Consider the following 26,328-nt stretch of genomic DNA (forward strand, 5'->3'; position numbering starts at 1 on the left):
TTCTTTCTTGAAAACTTTAAGTGCATGGCAAAGTTCGTTATAAAACTATCTACATAGTCCAACCATCAAGGTTTAATCCATGTTGTTGTAGAGAAAGAGGATGGCATCAATCATATTTCATTAAAACTTCACACTTCTTACATTGGACATATCCAACAGCCTCATTAGAATCCGCATCGACTACTAAGCAGAAATATCTCCACAGTAGATTTCCCTTTCATTAGTAGCGTTTTAAACTCTCCAGATGACAATTTCTTTTTAAGTTCCTCCATGATGCCAGTTTGCCACCTGTAATTGTGTTGTCACAGCTACGACATAAACAAATTCCCGCCACAGAAAGAAGGCTGTTATCCTACATTTATTATACGGCTCTTCAGAATGTTCCAAAAAGTTCAGTTGATTTGAATGGGCCACCCTTACGTTCGCAGGTCCGTAATTTCTTGATATTCACTGGCAACGGGTTTTGTGCTTCTAATTCACATCTTTCATATCATTCCGCAAGTAGTCCAGTCATTTAACGTAACGGAAAGTCATTGTTACTTGAAGTCAGCAAGTAATGGGTTGCTACGCAACACCTGAAAATGTAAAGTTCTATTTGTGTGAACAATTTTTTCTTAGCGGAAATCACGAAACGGCAACAAAATCATTAAAAAGAGGTATTTTGGAGGAATGTCTTCTATCGTTTTCTATCGGGTTCCAACCGGCTTGGGTCGGATATCCAACCTCTACCGCACACACACACACACACACACACACACACACACACACACACACACACACACACAGATGAAAATGAAAAACATTTATTGAGTGTTAAGGTGTTGAGTGGGAATGGACGCTAAAGGTTTAATTGTTCCCCTGGCGACCTCGTTCCATAAACGATTATCTTCTGACAGGCTTGCAGTGGGAATCAGAACCACTAAATGAAGGTGTTGGAGAAGGGCACGGGCCTTCATTCACTACACTGGTGTGAGAGGACGCCTTTTAAGCTCCATTAATGTCCCACTGTTTCTCTCAGGATTGTTTAATGTCTATGTGAAGCCCTTTAACGTCAAGTGTTTGTGATCAATTTGAACCTAAGACTGTCTTTTATTGGTCAGCTGCTTCAGGCTATGCTGCAAACAGTGTTTGCTGGTTTCTATGGTCACCCGCTTCAGGCTATGCTGCAAACAGTGTTTCCTGGTTGCTATGGTCACCCGCTTCAGGCTATGCTGCAAACAGTGTTTCCTGGTTGCTATGGTCACCCGCTTCAGGCTATGCTGCAAACAGTGTTTCCTGGTTGCTATGGTCACCCGCTTCAGGCTATGCTGCAAACAGTGTTTCCTGGTTGCTATGGTCACCCGCTTCAGGCTATGCTGCAAACAGTGTTTCCTGGTTGCTATGGTCACCCGCTTCAGGCTATGCTGCAAACAGTGTTTCCTGGTTGCTATGGTCACCCGCTTCAGGCTATGCTGCAAACAGTGTTTCCTGGTTGCTATGGTTTTCTATGTTCTTTTAGCTTTGTTTTAAATCTGTTCTTCTGTTCTTTTATAATGCTCTTTACTGTTTTAATCTCTTATTTTTTCCATGTTCTGATATCTGCTCATTTGTAAAGCAGTTTGAATTACCAACATGCATGAATTGTGCTATGTAAATAAACTTGCCATTAGTCATGTCTAGTTTCCATTCATCATGTCTAGTTTCCAAGTGCTTGTCCCCATCAGATGTTCTGTGATCCAACATCCGTTGCCATAGTAACATAGTTGCCATAGAATGACTTTGCCGGCATCTCAAAACCAGCTCGTATTCCCACAAAACGCCAACATAGCAAATTGCGGCTTTCTCTGTGTGGGAATGGGATGTAGATCAGGACTGTAAATCCAGTGGGGAAAGTCCAGACTACAGTGAACGCACTGAATGAGAGTTTCACAGGGCCAGGATAACTCAACCCTCTTGCCACTCAATGGCCATTGCACTGCTGTGAAGTTACAGCTATTGACAGATGAAGTGACTCATGTTTTTACTTTTTGTTGACAAAGAATATTGTTTTTGTTGTCCTTTAACTCTGACTATCTATGGTAATTCATGTTGTATGAGTAACTGACTATCTATGGTAACTCATGTTGTATGATTAACTGTGACTATCTATGGTAATTCATTGTTGTATGAGTAACTCTGACTATCTATGGTAACTCATGTTGTATGATTTGTATGTGGTTTAGACAAAAGATACTGGCATTGCCAGGCAGTACCTGGGAACAAAGATACGGTTTAAATCTGTGCCTTAATGTGGACGATTTAAGCAATTTAATATTTTCATGTAAAACATTCCAAAATAGACCTAAACACATATGGCTAAAATAAACCTTGAAGTGTTTAAGTGCAAGCGTTGACCTCATGGACACATACATTCATACATGTACATTTGTCTCAGGATTTGCTGTTTTCAAATATCAAATAAATTCTATTTTCAAATATCAAATAAATGCTATTTTCAAATGTCAAATAAATGCTGTTTAATATGTCAAAAAAAGGCCGTTTAATATGTGAAATAAATGCTGTTTCATATGTCAAAAAAATGCCATTTCATATGTCAAATAAATGTCTAATATCAAAAGAATACTCAGTAGTTGTCTTTGTTATCTCCGAAATGTAATGTGCGTCCTGAACATACTCAGTGTTAAGAGTAGAAATATCAGCTGAAGCGGGATCCATACCAATGTAAATGCCACATCCCTTCTATTGTTCACGAATGTATTTCTCTGTGAGCAACTCTAATTATCTGTGCCATCACCCTCTGTTACGCATACGTTAAGGGCTTAGTGATATTTCACCAATATTGGTATTATGCAAAGTACCAATTATACCTCAGTGATATTATACCAAGAACCAAATAAATCCCTTCAGGACGAAACAAGACTGAACTTACTGTTATTATACGAATATAAGAACATTTAGCACAAGGCCAACTGAGGGCAGATGGAAGCAATAGTACAAATTAGATGCAATTACTTTACATTTACATTTAGTCATTTAGCATTTTATCCAAAGCGACTTACATATGTGTGACTTACAATGTATACACATTTTACATTTACACTGATGGCACACTGCACATCAGGAGCATTTAGGGGTTCAGTGTCTTGCTCAAGGACGCTTCGACAGGGAATTGAACTAGCAACCTTCTGTTTACTAAACGACTTCTCTACCTCCTGTACCACTGTCGCCCCAGAGAAAGTGACAGTCAGTGAAAAGGGGGGATTTGACTGACTTACAGCTTCCATGTCAAACTCGTACATAGTGCAAAATGAAGAAATGGTTGTCAATGATGTACAATAAATAAGATAATTTATCACACAAGACAACATGATACATGTTCTTTATTTATGTTGTGTAACTGAAGTGACAAGCATCTTCATCACTGAAAGAGTATGCTGTTCTTGGCTGTCTTCTCTGTTCTTCTTCCTGATGAAACGCCAACTGTTGTTTCCTTGGTTCAAGTTAGCAGTAAGGGAGTAAAGCACTTGGGAAGGCGGCTAAGCAAAAGAATCAGTTTACTCTGACGCGTAGCCAAGAAATCTCGGACGTTACAATCACGGGTCACGAGAAAGCCTTCTTCTTCTTCAATGTTCTTACAGAAATATGTAGGTTATATAGGGTAGAATGAACATATAATGGTATTAAGCATAAGGAAGGGGGGGTGGGGGTATCTGGGGGCCAAGGTAGGAGGTGGGGGCATGAGAAGGTATGAATGCTAGGGGTGGGGGGGTTAGCTTGACCAAGGAATAGGATGCGTCCCTGCTGCCCCATCATCACAGTCACAGGAGGGCGTCCCTGCTGCTGCCCACCATCACGGAGTCACAGGAGGGCGTCCCTGCTGCTGCCCACCATCACGGAGTCACAGGGAGGGCGTCCCTGCTGCTGCCCACCATCACGGAGTCACAGGAGGGCGTCCCTGCTGCTGCCCACCATCACGGAGTCACAGGAGGGCGTCCCTGCTGCTGCCCACCATCACGGAGTCACAGGAGGGCGTCCCTGCTGCTGCCCACCATCACGGAGTCACAGGAGGGCGTCCCTGCTGCTGCCCACCATCACGGAGTCACAGGAGGGCGTCCCTGCTGCTGCCCACCATCACGGAGTCACAGGAGGGCGTGCTGCCCACCATCACGGAGTCACAGGAGGGCGTCCCTGCTGCTGCCCACCATCACAGTCACAGGAGGGCGTCCCTGCTGCTGCCCACCATCACGGAGTCACAGGAGGGCGTGCTGCCCACCATCACGGAGTCACAGGAGGGCGTCCCTGCTGCTGCCCACCATCACAGTCACAGGAGGGCGTCCCTGCTGCTGCCCACCATCACGGAGTCACAGGAGGGCGTCCCTGCTGCTGCCCACCATCACAGAGTCACAGGAGGGCGTCCCTGCTGCTGCCCACCATCACGGAGTCACAGGAGGGCGTCCCTGCTGCTGCCCACCATCACGGAGTCACAGGAGGGCGTCCCTGCTGCTGCCCACCATCACAGTCACAGGAGGGCGTGCCGCACATCTACCAGGAGACAGAACAAATCTTCCAGGACAAACTGGACAAAGAACAAGATAGAGGTGGGGCAGCCTATTCACCAATAGCCATTCCAAATAATGTAAGGGTCTCTAACTAAAGTGACTTAAAGTAACACTATGCAATAATTTGACACTTTTTGAGGTATGGTTTTATAGGCAGATAGTTATGGTACATAATTCATTTTGAGCATATGGTTATGTGAAGGACAGATAAACACCTGTGTCTTTCCCACTAGCCATCCAGGATATGCACTATGTAGTTCTGTGTTCCCGGGCTGGAACACCCTGCAGAAATGGAAGAAAAGCTTTCACACGCATGCATGACATTGCCAGCTATACTGCCAGAGTATGTTTAGGCAAATTTCTATCAGTGTCAACTGGGCTGTTGGTGGTGTTTGCAAGGTTTTTGCATGCCTTTTAAGGTAGTTAGCTTGCTGGTTTTGGAACAGAACTCCTTATTGCTGCTTTGAGTGACTGATTTAAGGGAGTAAACTATAAGATCTGTTCCATGCTTCATGTTGTGTCCAGGAAATAAAAGCGCTCTCTCTCTTACCATTGTGTGCAGCTGGTGCCTTGGGTGCCAGCCAGGCGCTGGAGTTCCGGTGAGTACGGCCTGTATGTTTCATTTGTTTGTTTATTTGTTTATTGTTTATTGTGTTGGGGGTTGCTATAAGAGTCCCCTGTGTAAATAAATATATATATTTTTGTACAAAATCCCCCTCCTCCTGTTCTTCCTCATCTTCCTCATCTTCACCTCCTCCTGTTCTTCATCTTCCTCATCTTCACCTCCTCCTCCTGTTCTTCCTCATCTTCCTCATCTTCACCTCCTCCTGTTCTTCATCTTCCTCATCTTCACCTCCTCCTCCTGTTGTTCCTCATCTTCACCACCAAGTCCAGTGGCCCACATCCCAAAATTATGTGGGGTGACCCCCCAGTCCCTCACAGAGTGTGTGTGTGTGTGTGACCACCCGGTCCCTCACTGTGTGTGTGTGACCCCCCAGTCCCTCACAGAGTGTGTGTGTGTGTGTGTGTGTGTGTGACCGCCCGGTCCCTCACTGTGTGTGTGTGTGTGTGTGTGTGTGTGACCCCCCAGTCCCTCACAGTGTGTGTGTGTGTGTGTGTGTGTATATTCACTGTCCGCCCGGTCCCTCACAGTGTGTGTGTGTGTGTGTGACCGCCCGGTCCCTCACTGTGTGTGTGTGTGTGTGTGTGTGTGTGTGTGTGTGTGTCGTTAGGTGACCGCCCGGTCCCTCACAGAGTGTGTGTGTGTGTGTGTGTGTGTGTGTGTGTGTGTGTTGCTCACAGATAATCCTTTCTTGCACAATAGAAGGGATGTGTAATTTAAATTGGTATGGATCCTGCTTCGGCTGATATTTCTTCTAACTCTGCTCAACACTGAGTATGTTCAGGACGTACATACATTACATTTCGGAGATAACAAAGACAATTGCATGCGTAATCTTTTGAAATTGGACATTTATTTGATATTAGTAACAGCAAATGCAGTGAAAAATGTACGTGTATGAATGTATGTGTCCATGAGGTCAACGTTTGCACATAAACACTTCAAGGTTCAATTCAGCTACATGTGTTTAGGTCTATTTTGGAATGTTATACACGTATTGGGGATATTCAATTTACCACATTAAGGCACAGATTTAAACATTATCTTTGTTCCCAGGAGCTGGCTGGCAATGCCAACACCTTTGTCTAAACCACATACAACTCATACAGCATGAGTTACCATAGATAGTCACAGTTAAGCATACAACATGAGTTACCATAGATAGTCAGAGTTAATCATACAACATGAGGTACTATAGATAGTCACAGTTAAGCATACAACATGAGTTACCATAGATAGTCAGAGTTAATCATACAACATGAGTTACCATAGATAGTCAGAGTTAATCATACAACATGAGTTACCATAGATAGTCACAGTTAATCATACAACATGAGTTACCATAGATAGTCAGAGTTAAAGGACAACAAAAACAATATTCTTAGTCAACAAAAAGTAAAAAAAAAACATGAGCCACTTAATCTGTCAATAACTGCTGTGTTGGCATTGTGTGGGAAAACGAGCCGGTGGGTTCAAAGTGATCACAAACACTTGACGTTAAAGGGCTTCACATAGACATTAAACAATCCTGAGAGAAACAGTGGGACATTAATGGAGCTTAAAAGGCGTCCTCTGACACCAGTGTAGTGAATGAAGGCCCGTGCCCTTCTCCAACACCTTCATTCAGTGGTTCTGATTCCCACTGCAAGCCTGTCAGAAGATAATCGTTTATGGTACGAGGTCACCAGGGGAACGATTAAACCTTTAGCGTCCATTCCCACTCAACACCACAAGACTGCGATTTCCAGATGAAACGGAGACTGAAAGAATGATCAAGTGTATCACCTCACACAGAGAACACAGCATCAGGACATGCACCATAGAGACTGAAAGAATGATCAAGTGTATCACCTCACACAGAGGGCACAGCATCAGGACATGCACCATAGAGACTGAAAGAATGATGAAGTGTATCACCTCACACAGAGGGCACAGCATCAGGACATGCACCATAGAGACTGTTAGTTATCAAGCTTACTAAATCCAGTGGGGAGATTACCTTCATCAGCACCTATCAGACTTCCAGCGTTCACAAGGGACTTATAATACCCATTTAGATCTCAACTTGTGTGTGTGTAGGGATGGGGGGGGACTTATAATGCCCATTTAGATCTCGATTTGTGTGTGTGTGTGTGTGTGTGTGTGTGTGTGTGTGTGTGTGTGTGAGTGTGTGTGTGTTGGGGTGGGGTGAGAGACTTATAATGCCCATTTAGATCTCGACTTCTCACCAGCCCCACATCCCACCCTCCCATCAGCCTTATGAGCTGGGGGAGTGTAGTCTTATGACGACTGCCTTATGAGCTGGGGGAGTGTAGTCTTATGACGACTGCCTTATGAGCTGGGGGAGTGTAGCCTTATGAGCTGGGGGAGTGTGGCCTTATGAGCTGGGGGAGTGTAGTCTTATGAGCTGGGGGAGTGTAGCCTTATGAGCTGGGGAGTGTAGTCTTATGAGCTGGGGGAGTGTGGCCTTATGAGCTGGGGAGTGTAGTCTTATGAGCTGGGTGAGTGTAGCCTTATGAGCTGGGGAGTGTAGTCCAGGCTGGAGGTGGATCATACAAACACTCACAGCAGTACACACCTAAATGGGCAGTCCTTTCCACACCTACACAGACAGTCCTTTCCACCCTGCTGTGGATACAGCAGGCTTCTGCGCTCCTCCACCTCCTTGTCCCCCTCCTCAGCTCCCCCCTCCTCCAGGGGTGTGTGTGTGAGCCCCTCCAGGAGTGTGTGTGTGAACTCCTCCAGCCCGCGGCTCTGCAGCTGAACCCTGTGGTTACAACTCCGCTCCCAGTCCTCTGGAGCAGCGCAGTGATCCGAGTCTTTCCCACATCTCCTCCTACAGACAAACAGACAAACAGACAAATACAACATTCGCTGATTAGCCTACCTCTTGTTACCAGCAGGACACACACAACACTATCCAAAATGGCATTGCATTGAATAAATCAGGCCTATGATGTGCATTGCGCATGCATGCTTTGTCAGTGCTTAACAAGATCTGCGTAATGTCCTGCGACAATCTGCTGGTGATTTCCTTCGCACGAGTGGTACCCTATATTCAAAACCAGAGTACGCTAAGTTAACAAATATTGCCTAAGAAAAGTGATATGCATAAAGGCCCGGTGAGCGTCTCCGCTCCGATGCGAAAACTAAATGCTGCGTGTGTTTTGTGTTACTTACAAATATTTCTAAATTATGCCGGAGCCTGCACTTCCAGCATCCCTGAGGACTATGTGTAAAACATGAAAATTCCTCCCACGGACTGCAGCAAACACGCCAGTGAGCGGGCCTCTTGCATTCTTCACCTTGCACACGCACTTTTTGCCACCCCACCACAAACATAAATCCGGCACCACTGGTTGGAACAAAGGCATTTCGGAACAGAGGGTTTAATTTTGTCAAGATATTTCGGACTATTTTTCGGAATATTAAGCTCTCGGAACACTGGGCAGTCCCCCAGTCAGACTGACGTTTTGCCTGGTCATAGCTCATCATTGCCTGCGAGCTAATGACCACTACAACAGGGACATAGCAATAACGTTTCCTGCACAACTCCTATCCTTCAAACTGCTGAGGCATTATTGAACAGGTTGTTATACTTTCGGAGTCAGGTCGCCACCGAGCGCCTGTTTATTGTGTATGTGTTTTTCAGATGTGGGTAAAGCTGCTGTGTGTGCTGCTGTACCAAATACTTTCATCAGTGTTTTAAAAATGTTTTAGCACTTTGACCGTCTGTTTACGTTACCGCGAGTCAAAGCACTATCCATGTTTCTGATCTACTTTCCCAATACAATAGCCGAAGTAACTAATTCGACCTTAAAATCCAACACATTGTTGATATACAGTATATATTCGCCAATGGTGTGTGTGCGCGCCTCATGCCTCATGACTAGTAGCTAGCTTGCAGCCATCATATCTATCTTACGCCACTGACAAGGGCCCGTCATAATAGCCTGCACCGGGGCCCGTTGTAACTACGTTACGCCACTGTGACGACATCAGCGCCAGTAGAAATGTCTCCATGTAGCCGACACTTCCAAGCGACGGTTAAGTGTCGACCATGACGTAATTTCTGTCGCGACCATTTCAAAAGTGTCGGCGACATAAGTATAAATTGGGCTTTAGAGTGAGCTGACACCAGTAGAGGTACTCACCCTGTAAGTGTTATAGTGAGCTGACACCAGTAGAGGTACTCACCCTGTAAGTGTTAGAGTGAGGTGTGGACGACTCTGAGACTCCTTCAGTGTCTGTAGTCCATCCTGCAGGGACTGGATCCCTTCCTCCAGCAGTAGTCCCTCCCCCCCTTCTCCAGTATCCAGCCTTGAATGGGAAAGATCCCCAGTGAGACTCAGCAACATGACTGATCCCCAGTGAGACTCAGCAACATGACTGATCCCCAGTGAGACTCAGCAACATAACTGATCACCAGTGAGACTCAGCAACATGACTGTAAAAGGTTATGATGTAGCACTAGGACCCAGAGGCTGGGGAGGACCCTGCTGCTATCTGGAGATCTAAAGTACAGAGCTGTTTATTTCACCATATACTCGCGGTATCATCAACACTCTCTCAAGGTGCTTTACAAATCTGGCCTGTGGTCATTTCCCGATCCCAATCTCTCTCAATCTCACTTAAAAAATAAAAAATGTGTTGGCTCACGTGATGTTGACTAGTGTGGGGCAGGCTTGTATGAGAGAGCAGAGGGTGTCTGCCCAGCTCCCAGTCAGGCAGGCGATGACCAGTTGGATCTTCTGGAGGCCAGGGACAGATGACACATGATCCACAAACTCAGGTGTGCTGCAAAGTAACCAAAACACACATCCATCTGATCAGCCACAGGTGAACGTCGGAATGTAAGTATTCTCATAACTGTGTGTTGTATAAGGTCTACACACGCACGCACACACACACACACACACAGACACACACACACACACGCACATGTACGATGTATGGTATGGGGCTCGTCCTCAAGGTGTATCGCACCAGGAATGCTTAGGTAGGATGGTGTGATGTCAGATTTGTGTGTGTGTAATTCTGAGGAGCACGTACCGCTCGTCTAAATCTCTCAGCTCACGGATCTTGTGACAGTCGATGCTGGCGATCTCGGAGCGCGGTACAGTGAGTGAGATGTCTGTGATCTGGGCCTCAGTAAGTGGAGTCAGATGCTTGTTGTATTCCACCACCAGCCTGAAACAACCAAAGAAGCAACATCATATCCACACACGTGCTATGAGCCATTCCTTGGTCTTGGTGTTGTCACTCTACATTCTAAAACATATCAAGGTGAGGATTACAAGGAAAATGAACTGAAAGAAACACCCCCTCAAAGACACTCACATGATGTTATCCTTGTCCTCCTTTTCCACACTGAGAAATGAGTAGATGCTGTCCCCGTCGGTGTGAGTAAGGGGTTCATTTATTCTGAGACTGCAGAGTACAGAAGAGAGTGTATCCACATCAGGTTTGACTGAAATAAGTCCGTTTGAGGATCAATAACGACACCGACCTGAGTACAGTCAAGTCATCTCTCACATTTAGTCTTACAATTCTACTGAATTAAACTACATAGATGCAGCATTTATTGATCACCTTCCAACATGACGATCTTTACCGTGTCAGAAACCCACATATTCAATGACAAAATAAGAAACAGCCTTCCTTCACATTTGTTTACCTGGCAAATACCTCAATCCAAAGGGACTTACAGGCGAGGCGTAATCAGAGCAAGGAGCCGATGGAGGGGAAAGCAGCGAATACTGTAAACAGCTTCAGTTTCACCTGCAAGAAGCACCAGGCAGCTGAGAGGAGATGGCAGGAAGTGCAGTGGAAACAGCCAGAAGAGTCAGACAGCGCAGTGACAGAGCTAGATGGAGAAGAATTTGATTTTGACTGATTGATTTAGAAGATTTTGTTAGGGATTAGAGGGTGTTAGTACACAGGTACAGAAGTACACAGGTATAAACACAAAGGCACAGAAGTAGATACAGAGATACAGATGTACACAGGCACAAACACTCTGGTAAAATGTGTTGGGCCTTCCCTGAAACAGTACCAAGCCTATAGAAGGGGCCTTCCCTGAGATAAGACAGTGAGCAAGGGTGGTTGAGAGATCTGAGAGGATAGCAAGGGTGGTTGAGAGATCTGAGAGGGTGGTTGAGAGATCTGAGAGGATAGCAAGGGTGGTTGAGAGATCTGAGTGGGTAGCAAGGGTGGTTGAGAGATCTGGGAGGGTGGTTGAGAGATCTGAGAGGGTATCAAGGGTGGTTGAGAGATCTGGGAGGGTGGTTGAGAGATCTGAGAGGGTATCAAGGGTGGTTGAGAGATCTGGGAGGGTGGTTGAGAGATCTGAGAGGGTATCAAGGGTGGTTGAGAGATCTGGGAGGGTGGTTGAGAGATCTGAGAGGGTATCAAGGGTGGTTGAGAGATCTGAGTGGGTAGCAAGGGTGGTTGAGAGATCTGAGCTCACCTGCAGTACTCTAGAGGTGAGAGAGAGAGGAGATCACCTGCAGTACTCTAGAGGTGAGAGAGTGGAGATCACCTGCAATACTCTAGAGGTGAGAGAGTGATGAGCTCACCTGCAGTACTCTAGAGGTGAGAGAGTGAGAGTGAGGAGTTCACCTGCAGTACTCTAGAGGTGAGAGAGTGAGAGTGGAGATCACCTGCAGTACTCTAGAGGTGAGAGAGTGATGAGCTCACCTGCAGTACTCTAGAGGTGAGAGAGTGAGAGTGAGGAGTTCACCTGCAGTACTCTAGAGGTGAGAGAGTGATGAGCTCACCTGCAGTACTCTAGAGGTGAGAGAGTGATGAGCTCACCTGCAGTACTCTAGAGGTGAGAGAGTGAGAGTGAGGAGTTCACCTGCAGTACTCTAGAGGTGAGAGAGTGAGAGTGGAGATCACCTGCAGTACTCTAGAGGTGAGAGTGGAGATCACCTGCAATACTCTAGAGGTGAGAGAGTGAGAGTGGAGATCACCTGCAGTACTCTAGAGGAGAGAGAGTGATGAGCTCACCTGCAGTACTCTAGAGGTGAGAGAGTGAGGAGCTCACCTGCAGTACTTTAAAGAACAGGCTGGGGTCTGGATGAGGGAGAGGTCAGCAGCCCAATGCTCAGTCAGGCAGGTCACCTGCAGCATCAGCCTCTGAAGACCCTTCACAGCATGCAGGAACGTCAGATCCACACTACACACACATACATACACACAAACACACACACACACACACACACACAAACAAAAGACAAATATTTACAACAAACCCCCAAACAAACACACATTGAAAGCATTTGTAATTACCAAGTTCCATGTATTCAGACTTTTTAAAGTAACAAACACATTAAGGCTTTTCCTAATAATAAACAAATGTATCAACACAAACCAATCACCAAACGTGTGTTTGACAGAATTGAGCAACTGTGTTGGCAGAATAGAAACCTACCCTTCTGGTACTTCACTGAGTGTGCTGAGGTTCTGGAACACACAGGGCCAATCAGATTCCTCTAAGGGGGTTGCCATGGCAAGTGTGATTTCTGAGAATAGTTCTCCAGCAGGGTGTTTCACAGTTAACCTAGGGCAGAGAGAACCAGGGTGGAAATATAGAGCCGCAAAAGAAGGCAAGTTTTTATATATATATATATATATATATATATATATATATAGCACAATTCATACACATTGGTAATTCAATGTGCTTTTCAAATGAGCAAATAAAACAACAGAAAAATAAGAAATTATAAATAAAAATAAGATAAGGTTCATTATAATAATTCATTTACTAACAATTAAAGGGGGTACATGTTAATACTATGAAAGTGTAACAATTAGTGTATTTACAAACAGCGGCACATGGCCAATGATCAGCACCACCTGTGTCTCCTGAGGGGTCAGGCTCCCCATAAGAGGGAGGGCAGCGGAGGCAAAAGGGCAAAAAAGCAGGTTGTGTGGGGCAGAAGCAGGTTGTGAGTGGCAGAAGCAGGTTATGTTGGGTAGAAGCAGGTTGTTAGGGGCAGAAGCAGTTTGTTAGGGGCAGGAGCAGGTTGTGTGGGGCAGAAGCAGGTTGTGAGGGGTAGGAGCAGGTTGTGACAGTATTCATATGTCCGTAAAACAGTGCGTATTACCGTAAAACGTAAGTTAAAAGCAAAGTCCCAATAAAACGAAGAGTCTCTTTTACTGGCCGGCGGTGGTTTGATGTTTTGATGTTTTAACAAATAAATGCCAGTGTCAATGAGTTCTTAGGACATTTTAACCTCTTAAAGCCCACTAGGTCGCGCACTTGAGGTAGTTCTAAACTACCAGTTACTACTGGTAAACATGAGAGACGATATATATATATATATATATATATATATATATATATATATATGCATATCATATAAACTGTGTGTATGTATATTACTATATTATATTTATAGCTTCTGTGAATACAGGCCTGTGCATAAGTGTGTAGTAACATTGACAGGAGACACAAGAGGAGCTCACTGATAATGATTGAGCTCACTGGGCTCGCTGAGGTCGCTGTTCATCCTCTGACAGATCAGATCTGAACACAGACTCTCCCCCTGTCCTCCAGCATCCTCCGACTGCTTACACCTGTAAGGAAGGGACACATCCAGAGTCAACTCACAACACTGTCAAACCAATAAGCCATCCGCTTTCTCCACAACAACATGGATTAAACCTCGATGGTAGATAGTTTTATAACAAACGTTGCCGTGCACTTAAGGTTTTCAAGAAAAAAAAAGAACTTCAAAGACTTGTTTGTTGTGCTTCTTCTGGTGTAGCATTTACCGTGAGTTTTACTTAGGCCTAGCAGATGCCTGGCGTGTGTAATGTGTAGGCTATTTCATTCCGTTCTTGCATTGTGAATAATTTTATTTCAATATGCTTATTGGCCCTCTTGTGCGCGTTTGTGCGTTTAACAGCGCTTCTTTGTGTGAGCGAGTGCATTTATCTGTTGGTAAGGTTATTACACCTGTAGGGAAGGGACACATCCAGAGTCAACTCACAACTCTGTCAAACCAAGATGGGTATGGTTATTCAAGATGACAAAACTGACACTGTCTATGTCCCACACACACACACACATTCGTCCTCCGCTCTGTACAGTGGGGCAGACACACTCAGGTATGACCACACATTGTCCACACAAACACACGCACAAACACACACACACACACTAGAGGTTGGATACCCGACCCCACGGCCGGGCCGGGTTCCGCCAAATATTTAGAAATTAAACTCGGGCTCAGACACATCAGCGCGATAAGGCATTGAACATTCCATACTTAAAATATCTTAAGTAGTGAAGTAGTAGTGAAGTCAACGTGTCTGCTTCACATGATGCAAAAGTTCGTTTTTGAGAATAAAATAAATCACATTTAGGATAACAGCCTTCGGGAATTTGTTTATGTCCTAGCTGTGACAACGCGATTACAGAGGGCAAACTGGCATCATTGAGGAAGTTAAAAACGATACTAAACGAAGGGAAATCTACTGTATGGAGATATTTCTGCTTAGTAGTCGATGCAATGTTGGATATGTCCAATGCAAGAAGTGTGAAGTTTTAATGAAATATTATTGATGCCATCCGCTTTCTCCACAACAACATGGATTAAACCTCGATGGTAGATAGTTTTATAACAAACGTTGCCGTGCACTTAAGGTTTTCAAGAAAAAAAAAGAACTTCAAAGACTTGTTTGTTGTGCTTCTTCTGGTGTAGCATTTACCGTGAGTTTTACTTAGGCCTAGCAGATGCCTGGCGTGTGTAATGTGTAGGCTATTTCATTCCGTTCTTGCATTGTGAATAATTTTATTTCAATATGCTTATTGGCCCTCTTGTGCGCGTTTGTGCGTTTAACAGCGCTTCTTTGTGTGAGCGAGTGCATTTATCTGTTGATGCCCGAGTTTAATAAAGGCAGGCTATTCATAAAAAACGTACGTAAATGTATGAACAGTTAAGACTTTGGCCATGTCTCATACCGCCTACTTGCACACTTCAAACACTGACTTTCAGTGCTTAGGGCACACACTGACAGAACCATCAGAATTTAGGGCACTGAAAGTACCCGGATTGCGCACTGAAAACGGTCAAAAATGCAGTGTGAAACGATGGACACTTCTTGCCCTAAATGGGCGCCATGTTGGCTACATAGCGGAAGAAGAGGAGCCCTTTTGGCAGCTTTTCAGTTTGGAAAGTTGGCTGACTGACGCCTTGCAAATCACTTCAGCCATTATTGCTGGTTACAATAACTGTGTTATCTGATAGTGCAGTGTCTATTTCTCTGTAACTTTTGAAAAATCTAAGCGAGAAAACGCCAAAATATGTACATTTACATACAAAACACGGCCGTCAGCGGAGTTTGGTCCGCCATCTTTGTTTAAAATTTCCAGTTGGCCGGAGGAAGCTGGCGCATATATTTATGGGTAAAAGGCTCGCACATTTGTGTCCGTCAGTGTTCTATCTGAGACAACACCTATCAGCGACAGAACGCACTACAGATGTAAGTGCTTAGTGTGCACTACGCACTGTATTCCAGTGTACTTCGTAAAGTAGGCGGTATGAGACACGGCTATTGACTCCGTCGGGCTTGGGTCGGGTTCGGACAAAATATTTGAACGGCTGTCGGGCTCGCGCCGGGCTCGGGCACTACTCTGTCGGACGCGGGCCGGGCTCGGACAGAAAAATGCAGCCCGATCCACACTCTAACACACACACACTCACACACACACACACACACACACACACACACACACTCACCCTCCGCTCAGTAGAGTGGGGCAGGCCTGGAAGAACGAGAGGAACTTGGCGGCCACGTCCACAGTCAGGGAGCTGAAGACCAACTCCACCATCTTTACGTCAGGAACACGGATGAGAGAGGACTGCAGAGCAGCAAAGCTTAGAGGGCTATGAAAACACACACGCACACACACACACACCCATGCGTGCACACACACACACACACACACACACACACACACCCATGCGTGCACACACACACACACCCATGCATGCACACACACACACACACACACACACACACACACATACACACACACATATAATATCATATCATGCAGAATAGGTTCCTACCTCTCTCCCAGAGTGTGTATGTACTAACATTGTAAAAAATAAAGCTCACTGCCTTAAATGAACTTCCCCAAACCCTGCTGTATATTTAAATATTGTTTGGGTTCCAGTACTGGGTTCAGTATTGTTCCTGATGGGGCCATAATGGGTGCGGAAGTGATAGAAGACAATCTTGCATCACAAAAAAAATTTCATGGAAAACTGCAAAATACACAAATACATTCCATTCACGGAGGATACAAAAAAAACAGCTTACCCCTTTCACAGACTTCCAAGCAAGGGAAAGTCTTGGGGTGTGTCGCACCAATTATCGCCCCATCAGGAACAATACTGAACCCAGTAGTGGAACCCAAAAAATATTTACATATACAGCAGGGGTGTGTCGCACCAATTATCTTATTAAATATGCAAATTAGCATCATAGAATATGTGTAAGTTGTCGAATGTTTGTCTAGCCAAGTAGGTGCTAACTGGTTTATTACATTGTCTTAGGATGCCAGCATTGTTTTACCCTGGCCTCGTGTGTGATCGCCCTATCATTTCTGTGTTACAGGTATGTTTGACTGAGTGTGTTATGAATACTTATCTGTCATGTACTTTATTCATAAGTCTATGTTTTCATTTTTACGCCTTCCATTTATTGCAATACACCATGCGATCTAAGTGCCTTGCTACTAATGTTGTAGACTGTGGGTTTCAGTAGGCTGTAATGTACTGAACAGTGGGTAGCCTATAGTAGCCTATGTACATTTTATTTGTTATTTGCCCTTGCTTGGAAGTCTGAGAAAGGGGATGCCAGCATTGTTTTACCCAGGCCTCTTGTGTGATCGCCCTATCATTTCTGTATTACAGAATAAATAAATCAAGTCCACGCCTCGTCTGCATATTCATCCAGCCATACAGACATTTTAGTTATAATTATTGTAACAGACTTGTTAGAGTCCTTTACATGTACAGTCTGTAGCAGGTGTGTAGAATAGGCACCTACCTCTCTCCCAGAGTGTGTACGGTCTGTAGCAGGTGTGTAGAATAGGCACCTACCTCTCTCCCAGAGTGTGTACGGTCTGTAGCAGGTGTGTAGAATAGGCACTTACCTCTCTCCCAGAGTGTGTACGGTCTCTAGCAGATCAGTCCAGGTGTTGCTGAAGCGCTCAGATGAAGCTGCCTGACTGATGGAGATCTGTAACATGCGTGGCTCCAGTTGGCCAATCTGTGCCCCGAGCCCTCTGAAACACACACACACACACACACACACACACACACACACACAAACACACACAAACATTTTATAAACACAGACGGGTTTTCTTCAGGCCTGATCAACCTAGAGGAAGGTGTGATGGATTGGCTTCATGGCAAGTGGGTTTGTGTTTATTTTCTTTTATTAAGCATGCTAACCGCCTCAACCACCTGCTAACCACCAGCTAATCACCTGCTAATCACATGCTAACCACCTGCTAACCACTCGCTAATCACCTGCTAACCACCAGCTAACCACCTGCTAACCACCTACTAACCACCAGCTAACCACCTGCTAACCACCTGCTAATAACCCGCTAGCCACTCGCTAATCACCCGCTAACCACTCGCTAATCACCTGCTAACCACCAGCTAACCACCAGCTAACCACCAGCTCACCACCTGATCACCACCTGCTAACCACTCGCTAATCACCTAGTAAGCACCTGTTAATAACCTGCTAATCACCTACTAAGAGGAAGCACCAAATCTTAGCTACTGTGCTACTTTTTCTACTTTCATCATGTGAGTAGACCTTATGTTTAAGGAGCGGGGAGAGTAGCTAACTGGTCTGTAACAACATGTAAATGACAAAGACAAACACAGATCTCCATGTCTTACAGTGTAAGACACACACACACACTCAATCACAAACACAGATCTTCATGTCTTACAGTGTAAGACACACACACACACACTCACTCACAAACACAGATCTCCAGGTCTTACAGTGTAAGAGTGTGTTCACAGCTGAGAGGCTTTATGCTGATAATCTTTCTCTCCAGGTTGAAGTCCAGTCCACCAGTTTTCCCCTCCTGTGGTGTGTCAGTCTGGCGGTCACTGTAAAACACACACACACACACACACACACACACACACACACACAAACACAGTATATTTGTTTACTTACTCAGAAACTAAAGAGCAAAACACACAGTCTGCGTGACTTACTACTGAACTACTAATAATACCCATACTGCATTCTTCCTGCATTTAATAAATATTTGACCCCCTGCCGATTTCGCAAATATGGCCACTTGCAAAGAAATGTGTGACCTATAATTGTAATGGTAGGTCTATTTTAACAGTGAGAGACAGAATATAAACAATAACATCCAGAAAACTGCATTTTATAACAGTTATGAATTGATTTGCATTTGTCGCGGAAAACACGTATTTGAACCCCTACCAAACAGCAAGAATTCTGGCTCCCACAGACCAGTTATGTGCCAAAGAATCATACTTCACACCTTCAACCTCACCACCATGGGCAAGACCAAAGAGTTGTCCAAGGACGTCAGAGATAAGATTGTAGACCTGCACAAGGCTGGAATGGGCTACAAAACCATCGGCAGGCAGCTTGGTGAAAAGCAGACAACTATTGGTGCGATTATTCGCAAATGGAAGCAACACCAAAAAACTGTCAATCGCTCTCGGTCTGGGGCTCCATGCAAGATATCCCCTCGTGCGGTATCGGTGATCATCCGAAAGGTGCAGAATAACCCCAGAACTACACAGGGGGAGCTTGTGAATGATCTCAAGGCAGCTGGGACCACAGTCACCAAAAAAAACCATTGGCAACACACTACGCCGCAATGGTTTAAAGTACTGTAGCACTCGCAAGGTCCCCCTGCTCAAGAAAGCACATGTACATGAATGATTCTAAGGAGGATTGGGAGAACATGATGTGGTCAGATCAAGCTCTTTGGCAAAATCAAGCTCTTGACCAAAATCAAGCTCTTTGGCATCAACTCGACTCGCCGCGCTTGGAGTGGGAAGAATGCTGAATATGACCCCAAGAACACCATCCCCAACTTGCATGGAGGTGGAAACATTATGCTTTGGGGCGGTTTCTCTGCCAAGGGTACAGGACGACTCAACCGCATCGAGGGGACTATGGATGGGGCCACGTACCGTGGAATCTTGGGCGAGAACCTCCTTCCCTCAGCCAGGACAATGAAAACGCAACCTTAAGGATTTGGAGAGGATCTTCAAAGAGGAGTGGACCAAAATCCCTCCTGAGATGTGTGTAAACCTGGTGACCAACTACAAGAAACGTCTGACGTCTGTGCTTGACAACAAGGGTTATTCCACCAAGTACTAAGTCATGTTTTGCTAGGGGTTCAAATACTTATTTTCCGAGACAAATGCAAATCTATTCATAACTGTTATAAAATGCAGTTTTTTGGATGTTTTTGTTGATATTCTGTCTCTCACTGTTAAAATAGACCTACCATTACAATTATAGATCACACATTTCTTTGCAAGTGGCCAAACTTGCGAAATCGGCAGATACTCAAATACTTATTTTCCCCACTGTATGTGCGTGAATGTGCACATACATGTTTACTGCTCACAGTACGTCAGCATGTGTGTGTGTGTGTGTGTTCGTGTGTGTGTGTGTGTGTGTGTGAGTGTGTATGTCTGCATATGTGTGTCTGTGTGTGTCTGTGTGCGTGTGTGTGTGTGTGTGTTGCACACGAGTGTGTTGTTTCCTACCACATATCCTCATTCTCCTTGGTGATGGCTGTCACGGTGGAGTTCTCATAGGGAATCCTCAAGGTGAGATCCACAGTATCCACCCGTCTCTGTTTGGCAAGGGCATTAAGGACCTGCACTAGACCCCCCAGAGAAAGGCTGCTGTTCTTTAAGCTGTGAAAAGTAAATTAAATGCTGTGACTGACCCCTCTGAATCTGTGGTCTTAAATTCTTCTTGAAAAGGGACAACCTGTCTGACAATACAATGTACCGCAGTAAAATACTCTACGACTGACACCATCATCTGAAAGCACACAGTGATCATACAGTTGTCACTAAGGGATCATAAGGGGAGTATAAAGGGTCTTACTGCAGGTCTGTCACGATCTTGTCTTCTCCTAGAGCAATGATCAGGTCCTCACCATCTCTCAGGTCTTCCACCACCAGCCTTCAACACATCAACAACACTGTACTGTTTCTGACTGTTCAGCTGGTCTAGTCAAGTTCATTCAGGTTTAATTTACATTTAGCTAGGTATCAAAATGAAGTATATCAGCAGAAAATATATGAATGAAACCAAAGTTGTCTGTGTGTACAAAGTCCACTTGTCAAGTCTAGCATGCATACTGTGTGAGAGCTGGTGCTTTAAGGATCAGGAAGTATCATTTAAGAATGTCTCCTCTAAGTTGAGTAGTTGAGCAGGTTGTGATGGTTGTTTCTACGCTGCTACTGTGAAAACTGCAGCTGCTGTACATCAATGTTCTTATGACAGTATCCATGACGATGGTCACACTCACCCTAGTTCCTTACACTTGACCAGAGCCTCGGTGAGCACCTTCAGCTTCTCGGCGGTGAGGTTGCAGTGTGTGAGCGTCAGGCGCTTCATGGCCTGGCAGTGCCGTACGCAGTAGGCCAGCACTCTGCAGTCCGTCTTCTTCAAGGGGATGCCGTCCAGGTTGATTCTGTTCCAGTTCTCCATGACCTTCTGGACAAAGCCCTCCTCATGGACCTCATACAGGCACTGGAGAAGGAACAGCTGAATGTTGTGAGTCCTTGGAAGTCCCTCCTCTGCCTTGATCAAGTCACAGATCCACTTTTCCAGCAGGGAGCACATTTTGGGAGAGATTTCTGGAAAGGCAGACAGCTGGTGGGATGACGTGACTTCCTTGTTTGAAAGGCCAAAGAGGAACTGGATGACAGGCAGCAGGTGGCTCATGTGGAGCTTCTGGTCGGTGACATTAAGCCCCTGCTTTCCCTTGAGTAGCATCTCCCCAACTTTCTGCCGAGAAATGTCCGTATCACTTCGGAGGTAGAAGAGAGCAGCAAAGAACTCCTGGAAGCTGAGATGCATGAAGCTGTACTTCGTCTCGACGTTGAGCTTCCTCAGGAAGAACTTGCATAGGAAAGGGACGAGTTTGTGATTCGACACCTTCTGCTTCACATCATATTCATCAAACAGCACTTTTTGTTTTGTGATTCCGTCCGCTGCAAGCTCGCCCAAGTTTTTCAAAAGGTTGATCCATTCGCTCTCGTCTAGATCCGAACCATGATGCTTCATCTGTGTAAACACAAAGTGTGCAAATATGGAGGTGCTGGTGACCAAATCAGTGATCATGTCTCTGCCTTCTTTGAACACGTCTTTGAAGATGTTGCAGACAATCCAACAGGTAACGGGAATGAAACAGGCCGTGAGGAGAGTTTCATTGTCCTTCACATGTTTCAGCGCTTCAATCCCAACATTTTTGTCTTGCTCGAAGAAGGCCTGGAAGTAGTTCTCCACCCCTCTGTCAGAGAACCCTAAGATCTCTGTGAAGCGTTGGGGGCCTTTCAGCATATGGCTGAGAGCCTTTGAAGCAGTGGACCTGGTGGTGACCAGCAAGGAGGACTTGCAAAGCATCCTACCGCTCAAGAGTGCTGCCAGAACCTTGTTAACGTTCCCTTGGTCTCGATGGCTGAATGGAAGCAAGTCCTCCTCTGGCAATCTGAGCTCATCAAAACCATCCACTAGGAAGAGCACCCTCTCTGGTATGTCCTGCAAAACCTTTAAGACTGTGGGTTTATCAATTCCATCACACTGCAGGAGATCTACCAGGCAAAGCTCATCTTGTAAACTGTTGAGCTCCCTCACCTTCAGGTGAAAAACAAAATCAAAGCTGTCCTTGTACATTTCGTCAGATGCCCAGTCGTACATGATCTTCTGTGCAGTGAAAGACTTGCCGTATCCAGAGTGGCCCTGAAGGATGACAGCTTTTGGCACCTCCCCCTTGTTGTCTGGACTGAAGAGCTGTTCCAAGCTGGTGCAAAGGTAGTCCTTGCTGGCCCTGGTGAAGACCTGGTAGAGTTCTTTCCCTTTTTGACGGATCTTCTGCTCCGTCTCTCTCTGCTTGCGGTACTTCTGAACTATCAGAAGGTCAATGTAGCGCTCGGACATGACGACATAATCTGCCCCAGGGCGCGAGTTGTACTCCCTCACTAGTTTAAATGTTTTCTTTATGTGAGCCTTGTACTGGTCGATTGAAGTTTCATCTGCACACAAAAATGGTTTCTTCCTGTTAAATGTTATGATGACAAACAAAGAGACAGACATATTCAAACACGCCAGCTCATCAGTTGTCTATGATCTGCCATAGCTCCTTGCTTTTGGGACGCTACAGACTGAACTCTTGTCCATTTCTTGTTTATAGTTTGTAGTGTTCTGGCCCTGAACCATGTACAGATAGCAAGAAGCAAAGTATCAGGATGTAAAAAGTATGCAGGTATACTAGTGAAAGAGTATGCAGGTATACTTGTGAAAGATGTAAAGAGTACGCAGGTATACTAGTGAAAGAGTACGCAGGTATAGTAGTGAAAGATGTAAAGAGTACACAGGTATACTAGTGAAAGAGTATGCAGGTATACTAGTGAAAGATGTAAAGAGTATGCAGGTATATTAGTGAAAGATGTAAAGAGTACGCAGGTATACTAGTGAAAGAGTATGCAGGTATACTAGTGAAAGATGTAAAGAGTACGCAGGTATACTAGTGAAAGATGTTAAGAGTACACAGATATACTAGTGAAAGATGTAAAGAGTATGCAGGTATAGTAGTGAAAGAGTACGCAGGTATACTAGTGAAAGATGTTAAGAGTACACAGATATACTAGTGAAAGATGTAAAGAGTATGCAGGTATAGTAGTGAAAGAGTACGCAGGTATACTAGTGAAAGATGTTAAGAGTACACAGATATACTAGTGAAAGAGTATGCAGGTATACTAGTGAAAGATGTAAAGAGTACGCAGGTATACTAGTGAAAGATGTTAAGAGTACACAGATATACTAGTGAAAGATGTAAAGAGTATGCAGGTATAGTAGTGAAAGAGTACGCAGGTATACTAGTGAAAGATGTTAAGAGTACACAGATATACTAGTGAAAGATGTAAAGAGTATGCAGGTATACTAGTGAAAGATGTAAAGAGTATGCAGGTATAGTAGTGAAAGAGTACGCAGGTATACTAGTGAAAGATGTAAAGAGTACGCAGGTATACTAGTGAAAGATGTTAAGAGTACACAGATATACTAGTGAAAGATGTAAAGAGTATGCAGGTATAGTAGTGAAAGAGTACGCAGGTATACTAGTGAAAGATGTTAAGAGTACACAGATATACTAGTGAAAGATGTAAAGAGTATGCAGGTACAGTACACTAGTGAAAGGTATCTTGTCATTGTTCCTTCAGTGTGACACAATTATGGTTGGTTGGTTGGTCTACAGTATTTAGGACATATTGCACACTTAACTAAGTCTGCAATATGCACATGGGTTGCACTGCATCTGTGTGTCTATATGGTGTGTGTGTGTGTGTGTGTGTGTGTGTGTGTGTGTGTGTCATGCCAACTACAAGTCATCGGACCTTGAACTCTGTTCACACTGAACGTGTCAAGCATATCACATTTGCAAACTTACATGATTTCTCACTTCGAAGGACATCCATGTCTCTTAGTTGACCATTTGGTTCAGATGAACTTCTATCCACTCTGTCACTGTTTCCTGTATGAAATACAAGTGTCATTACATCAATCAAAACATAAACAGGAAGTGTAATATTGGCATACTAGACACATTAATTACAATCCTGCAACATTTTATCAACTTTTAACTACTTTGTATCATGGATATAAAATATGCAGTTAACACTGAAGCATGGTTAGGCCTAGTTCTCCGATAATACACTTACCCTGTTTTGATTATATTAAGTTTTTAATGTCAGAAACGCCACTTTGTAGGTCGTTCACATCTCTCTGGATATTGTGCACGGTTTCATTTAACATCTCTAGTGCAGGCAACACTGTAGGTTAGACACTTACCCTGAATGATGTTTGTAAGGTAGTCCACGCTATTTTGTAGTTCGATCTGGCCACTTTTTAGGTCGATCTGGCCACATTGTAGGTTGATCTGGCCACTTTGTAGGTTGTTCTGGCCACTTTGTAGGTCGTTCACGCCTCTTTGGATGATATTCATCCCCTCTAGTACTGTAGGTTAGATGAGCAATGAACACATTTAACTGGATTAGACACCTTACACTTCAGCTCCGTGTTTCAGAGCACACAGCCTATATGTACACAGTTCATGCCTCTGTGTTTCAGAGCACACAGCCTATATGTACACAGTTTATGTCTCTGTGTTTAAGAGCACATAGCCTATATGTACACAGTTTATGTCTCTGTGTTTCAGAGCACACAGCCTATATGTACACAGTTTATGCTTCTGTGTTTCAGAGCACACAGCCTATATGTACATATGTACATCGTGTGACACAGCTCTACAAATGTGACCACATGCATGCTACATAAAAACAGTCCACTACAGTCCACTACAGTACACTACAGTCCATTACAGTACCCTACAGTACACTACATGTCCACTAAAGTCCACTACAGTCCACTACAGTACAGCACGTCTCCACAGACAGACTGCATTATGGGGCATGTCTCCACAGACAGACTGCATCATGGGGCATATCTCCACAGACAGACTGCATTATGGGGCATGTCTCCACAGACAGAGTGCATTATGGGGCATGTCTTGAGTGGGGTTTGGGGGTTGGGTTGAGAGGACTCATCTCACCTCTTTGCCACTCCAGCCGGTCGTCTGCTGCGTCACGCTGGTCCTCTTCCTCCCTCCGCTTGGCTTCAAACGCTTCACGTTGCTTCTCCAGCTGCTTCAGCTGCTCCAGCTGCAGGGAGAGAGACAGCTGGCCCGACACTTCACTCAGCCGGTCGTTCAGGTCATCAAACTGACTCTTCACGCCGTTGGCTTTCATCGCCTGCAGCAACCAGTCTTGTTTGCCATGTTCCTCCACTAGCTCCACTGCAGTAGTCAGGATCTCCTTGAGTTTCGTCAGGGCACTTCTTACAAGGGGGTTGTCCAGATTCGTATCCATCACGGCATCCACAAACCCCTCTATGACCTTGACTCTCTCTACCAGCCGACCACAGCGCTTCTGGTTGGCCTTCACCGCCTTGTAGTACCCATACAACGCAAAGGCCAAACTTTTTACTTGAAACATTAGGGAGGGGAAAGAGGAAAAAATATTGTTTTATCGACATTAAAAGTGACATCCATTTTGCTGAATTTTCTATTCTACTCAGTACTGACACAAAAACCAGGCTTGCTCCGATATGGACACCTTCAACTGTCCACCCCAGAATCCTCAAGCACATTGCGAGATGGGCGGCATTCTAATCATATTTATTTACATATATACATATATTATTCATTCTAATCATATTTAATTACATATATACAGTACATATTTTATTCATTCTAATCATATTTATTTTAAAAGCATGTTTAATTACATATTTTATTCATGGTCATTCGTGGTTTGCTTAAGAGGAATCACAATTTTTAGATTTTATAGATTCAATTTATTGTCATTGCACAGAGTATAGGTACAGAGGCAACGAAATGTAAAGATATACTGCATACTGTTGCTGAAGTATAATTTAGAGGTGATCTAGGCTATACTTCCTGGCCCTGATAGACGTCAGAGACCGATCCCGATCGAAGAATGCAAGTGCAAGTGCCGAACCAGGCAGGGAAATGTGTTTTTAATTGTCATGTCTGACTTTCTGAGGATTTGCAATCCTGCACTGCTTCGGAGTAACGCGTGCGTTTTTTTGCGAAAGGGCATCTCGTTTAAAGACATCTCGTTAAAAGGCATCTCGTTTAAAGGCATCTCGTTTAAAGGCATCTTGTTTAAAGGCATCTTGTTTAAAGGCATCTCGTTTAAAGGCATCTCGTTTAAAGGCATCTTGTTTAAAGGCATCTCGTTTAAAGGCATCTTGTTTAAAGGCATCTCGTTAAAAGTTGTGAATGCCCCACTGCCTACC

At 44.6% G+C, this 26,328-nt stretch overlaps 3 protein-coding genes across 6 annotated transcripts; all 3 read right to left on the reverse strand.

The window, feature by feature from the left end:
* Positions 1 to 5,994: 5,994 nt before the first annotated feature.
* On the reverse strand, positions 5,995 to 11,080 carry LOC116219469. Of its 4 annotated transcripts, none has more exons than XM_042703772.1 (6): positions 10,869 to 11,080; positions 10,501 to 10,590; positions 10,213 to 10,350; positions 9,820 to 9,957; positions 9,358 to 9,480; positions 5,995 to 7,996 (listed from the first exon to the last, which is right to left on the reverse strand). In XM_042703772.1, coding segments are annotated over exons 2-6 (675 nt in total). In that variant the 5' UTR covers positions 10,503 to 10,590; positions 10,869 to 11,080; the 3' UTR covers positions 5,995 to 7,722. The 4 variants fall into 4 exon arrangements, with proteins under 4 accessions (XP_042559706.1, XP_042559705.1, XP_042559704.1 ...); XM_042703771.1 differs by having other exon boundaries at positions 10,838 to 11,080; XM_042703770.1 differs by having other exon boundaries at positions 10,501 to 11,080.
* Positions 11,081 to 17,209: 6,129 nt separating this feature from the next.
* On the reverse strand, positions 17,210 to 23,218 carry LOC116219548 (NACHT, LRR and PYD domains-containing protein 1 homolog). Its single transcript, XM_031562976.2, has 5 exons — positions 20,759 to 23,218; positions 20,332 to 20,409; positions 19,983 to 20,135; positions 18,213 to 18,323; positions 17,210 to 17,470 (listed from the first exon to the last, which is right to left on the reverse strand). The coding sequence occupies exons 1-5, from the start codon at positions 22,546 to 22,548 to the stop codon at positions 17,335 to 17,337; spliced, it is 2,268 nt and encodes a 755-aa protein (XP_031418836.2). The 5' UTR covers positions 22,549 to 23,218; the 3' UTR covers positions 17,210 to 17,334.
* A 941-nt stretch (positions 23,219 to 24,159) lies between these two features.
* LOC122128850 lies at positions 24,160 to 25,544 on the reverse strand. The gene is made up of 2 exons (XM_042703735.1): positions 25,061 to 25,544; positions 24,160 to 24,465 (listed from the first exon to the last, which is right to left on the reverse strand). Exons 1-2 carry the CDS (start codon positions 25,500 to 25,502, stop codon positions 24,254 to 24,256), a joined length of 654 nt encoding a protein of 217 aa, XP_042559669.1. The 5' UTR covers positions 25,503 to 25,544; the 3' UTR covers positions 24,160 to 24,253.
* Positions 25,545 to 26,328: the final 784 nt, after the last annotated feature.

Source organism: Clupea harengus, chromosome 25, assembly GCF_900700415.2.
Source record: "Clupea harengus chromosome 25, Ch_v2.0.2, whole genome shotgun sequence".
Classification (NCBI taxonomy): domain Eukaryota; kingdom Metazoa; phylum Chordata; class Actinopteri; order Clupeiformes; family Clupeidae; genus Clupea; species Clupea harengus.

Bases quoted from the DNA above. Each gene is read 5' to 3' on its own strand.
- LOC116219469 (XM_042703772.1), bottom strand. The intron at 9,481-9,819 runs GTGAGCCAACAC...TTCCCATTCAAG, and splicing joins CCCACACTAGTCAACATCAC to GCTGGATACTGGAGAAGGGG. The intron at 7,997-9,357 runs GTGAGTACCTCT...GTTTGTCTGTAG, and splicing joins CTCACTCTAACACTTACAGG to GAGGAGATGTGGGAAAGACT.
- LOC116219548 (XM_031562976.2), bottom strand. From the start codon at position 22,548: ATGTCTGTCTCTTTGTTTGTCATCATAACATTTAACAGGAAGAAACCA. The intron at 20,136-20,331 runs GTAAGACCCTTT...TACTTTTCACAG, and splicing joins AAGATCGTGACAGACCTGCA to CTTAAAGAACAGCAGCCTTT. The intron at 17,471-18,212 runs GTAAGACCTGGA...TGTGTGTTTCAG, and splicing joins TGTGAACACACTCTTACACT to AGGGCTCGGGGCACAGATTG.
- LOC122128850 (XM_042703735.1), bottom strand. From the start codon at position 25,502: ATGTTTCAAGTAAAAAGTTTGGCCTTTGCGTTGTATGGGTACTACAAG. The intron at 24,466-25,060 runs GTGAGATGAGTC...TCTAACCTACAG, and splicing joins CCGGCTGGAGTGGCAAAGAG to TACTAGAGGGGATGAATATC.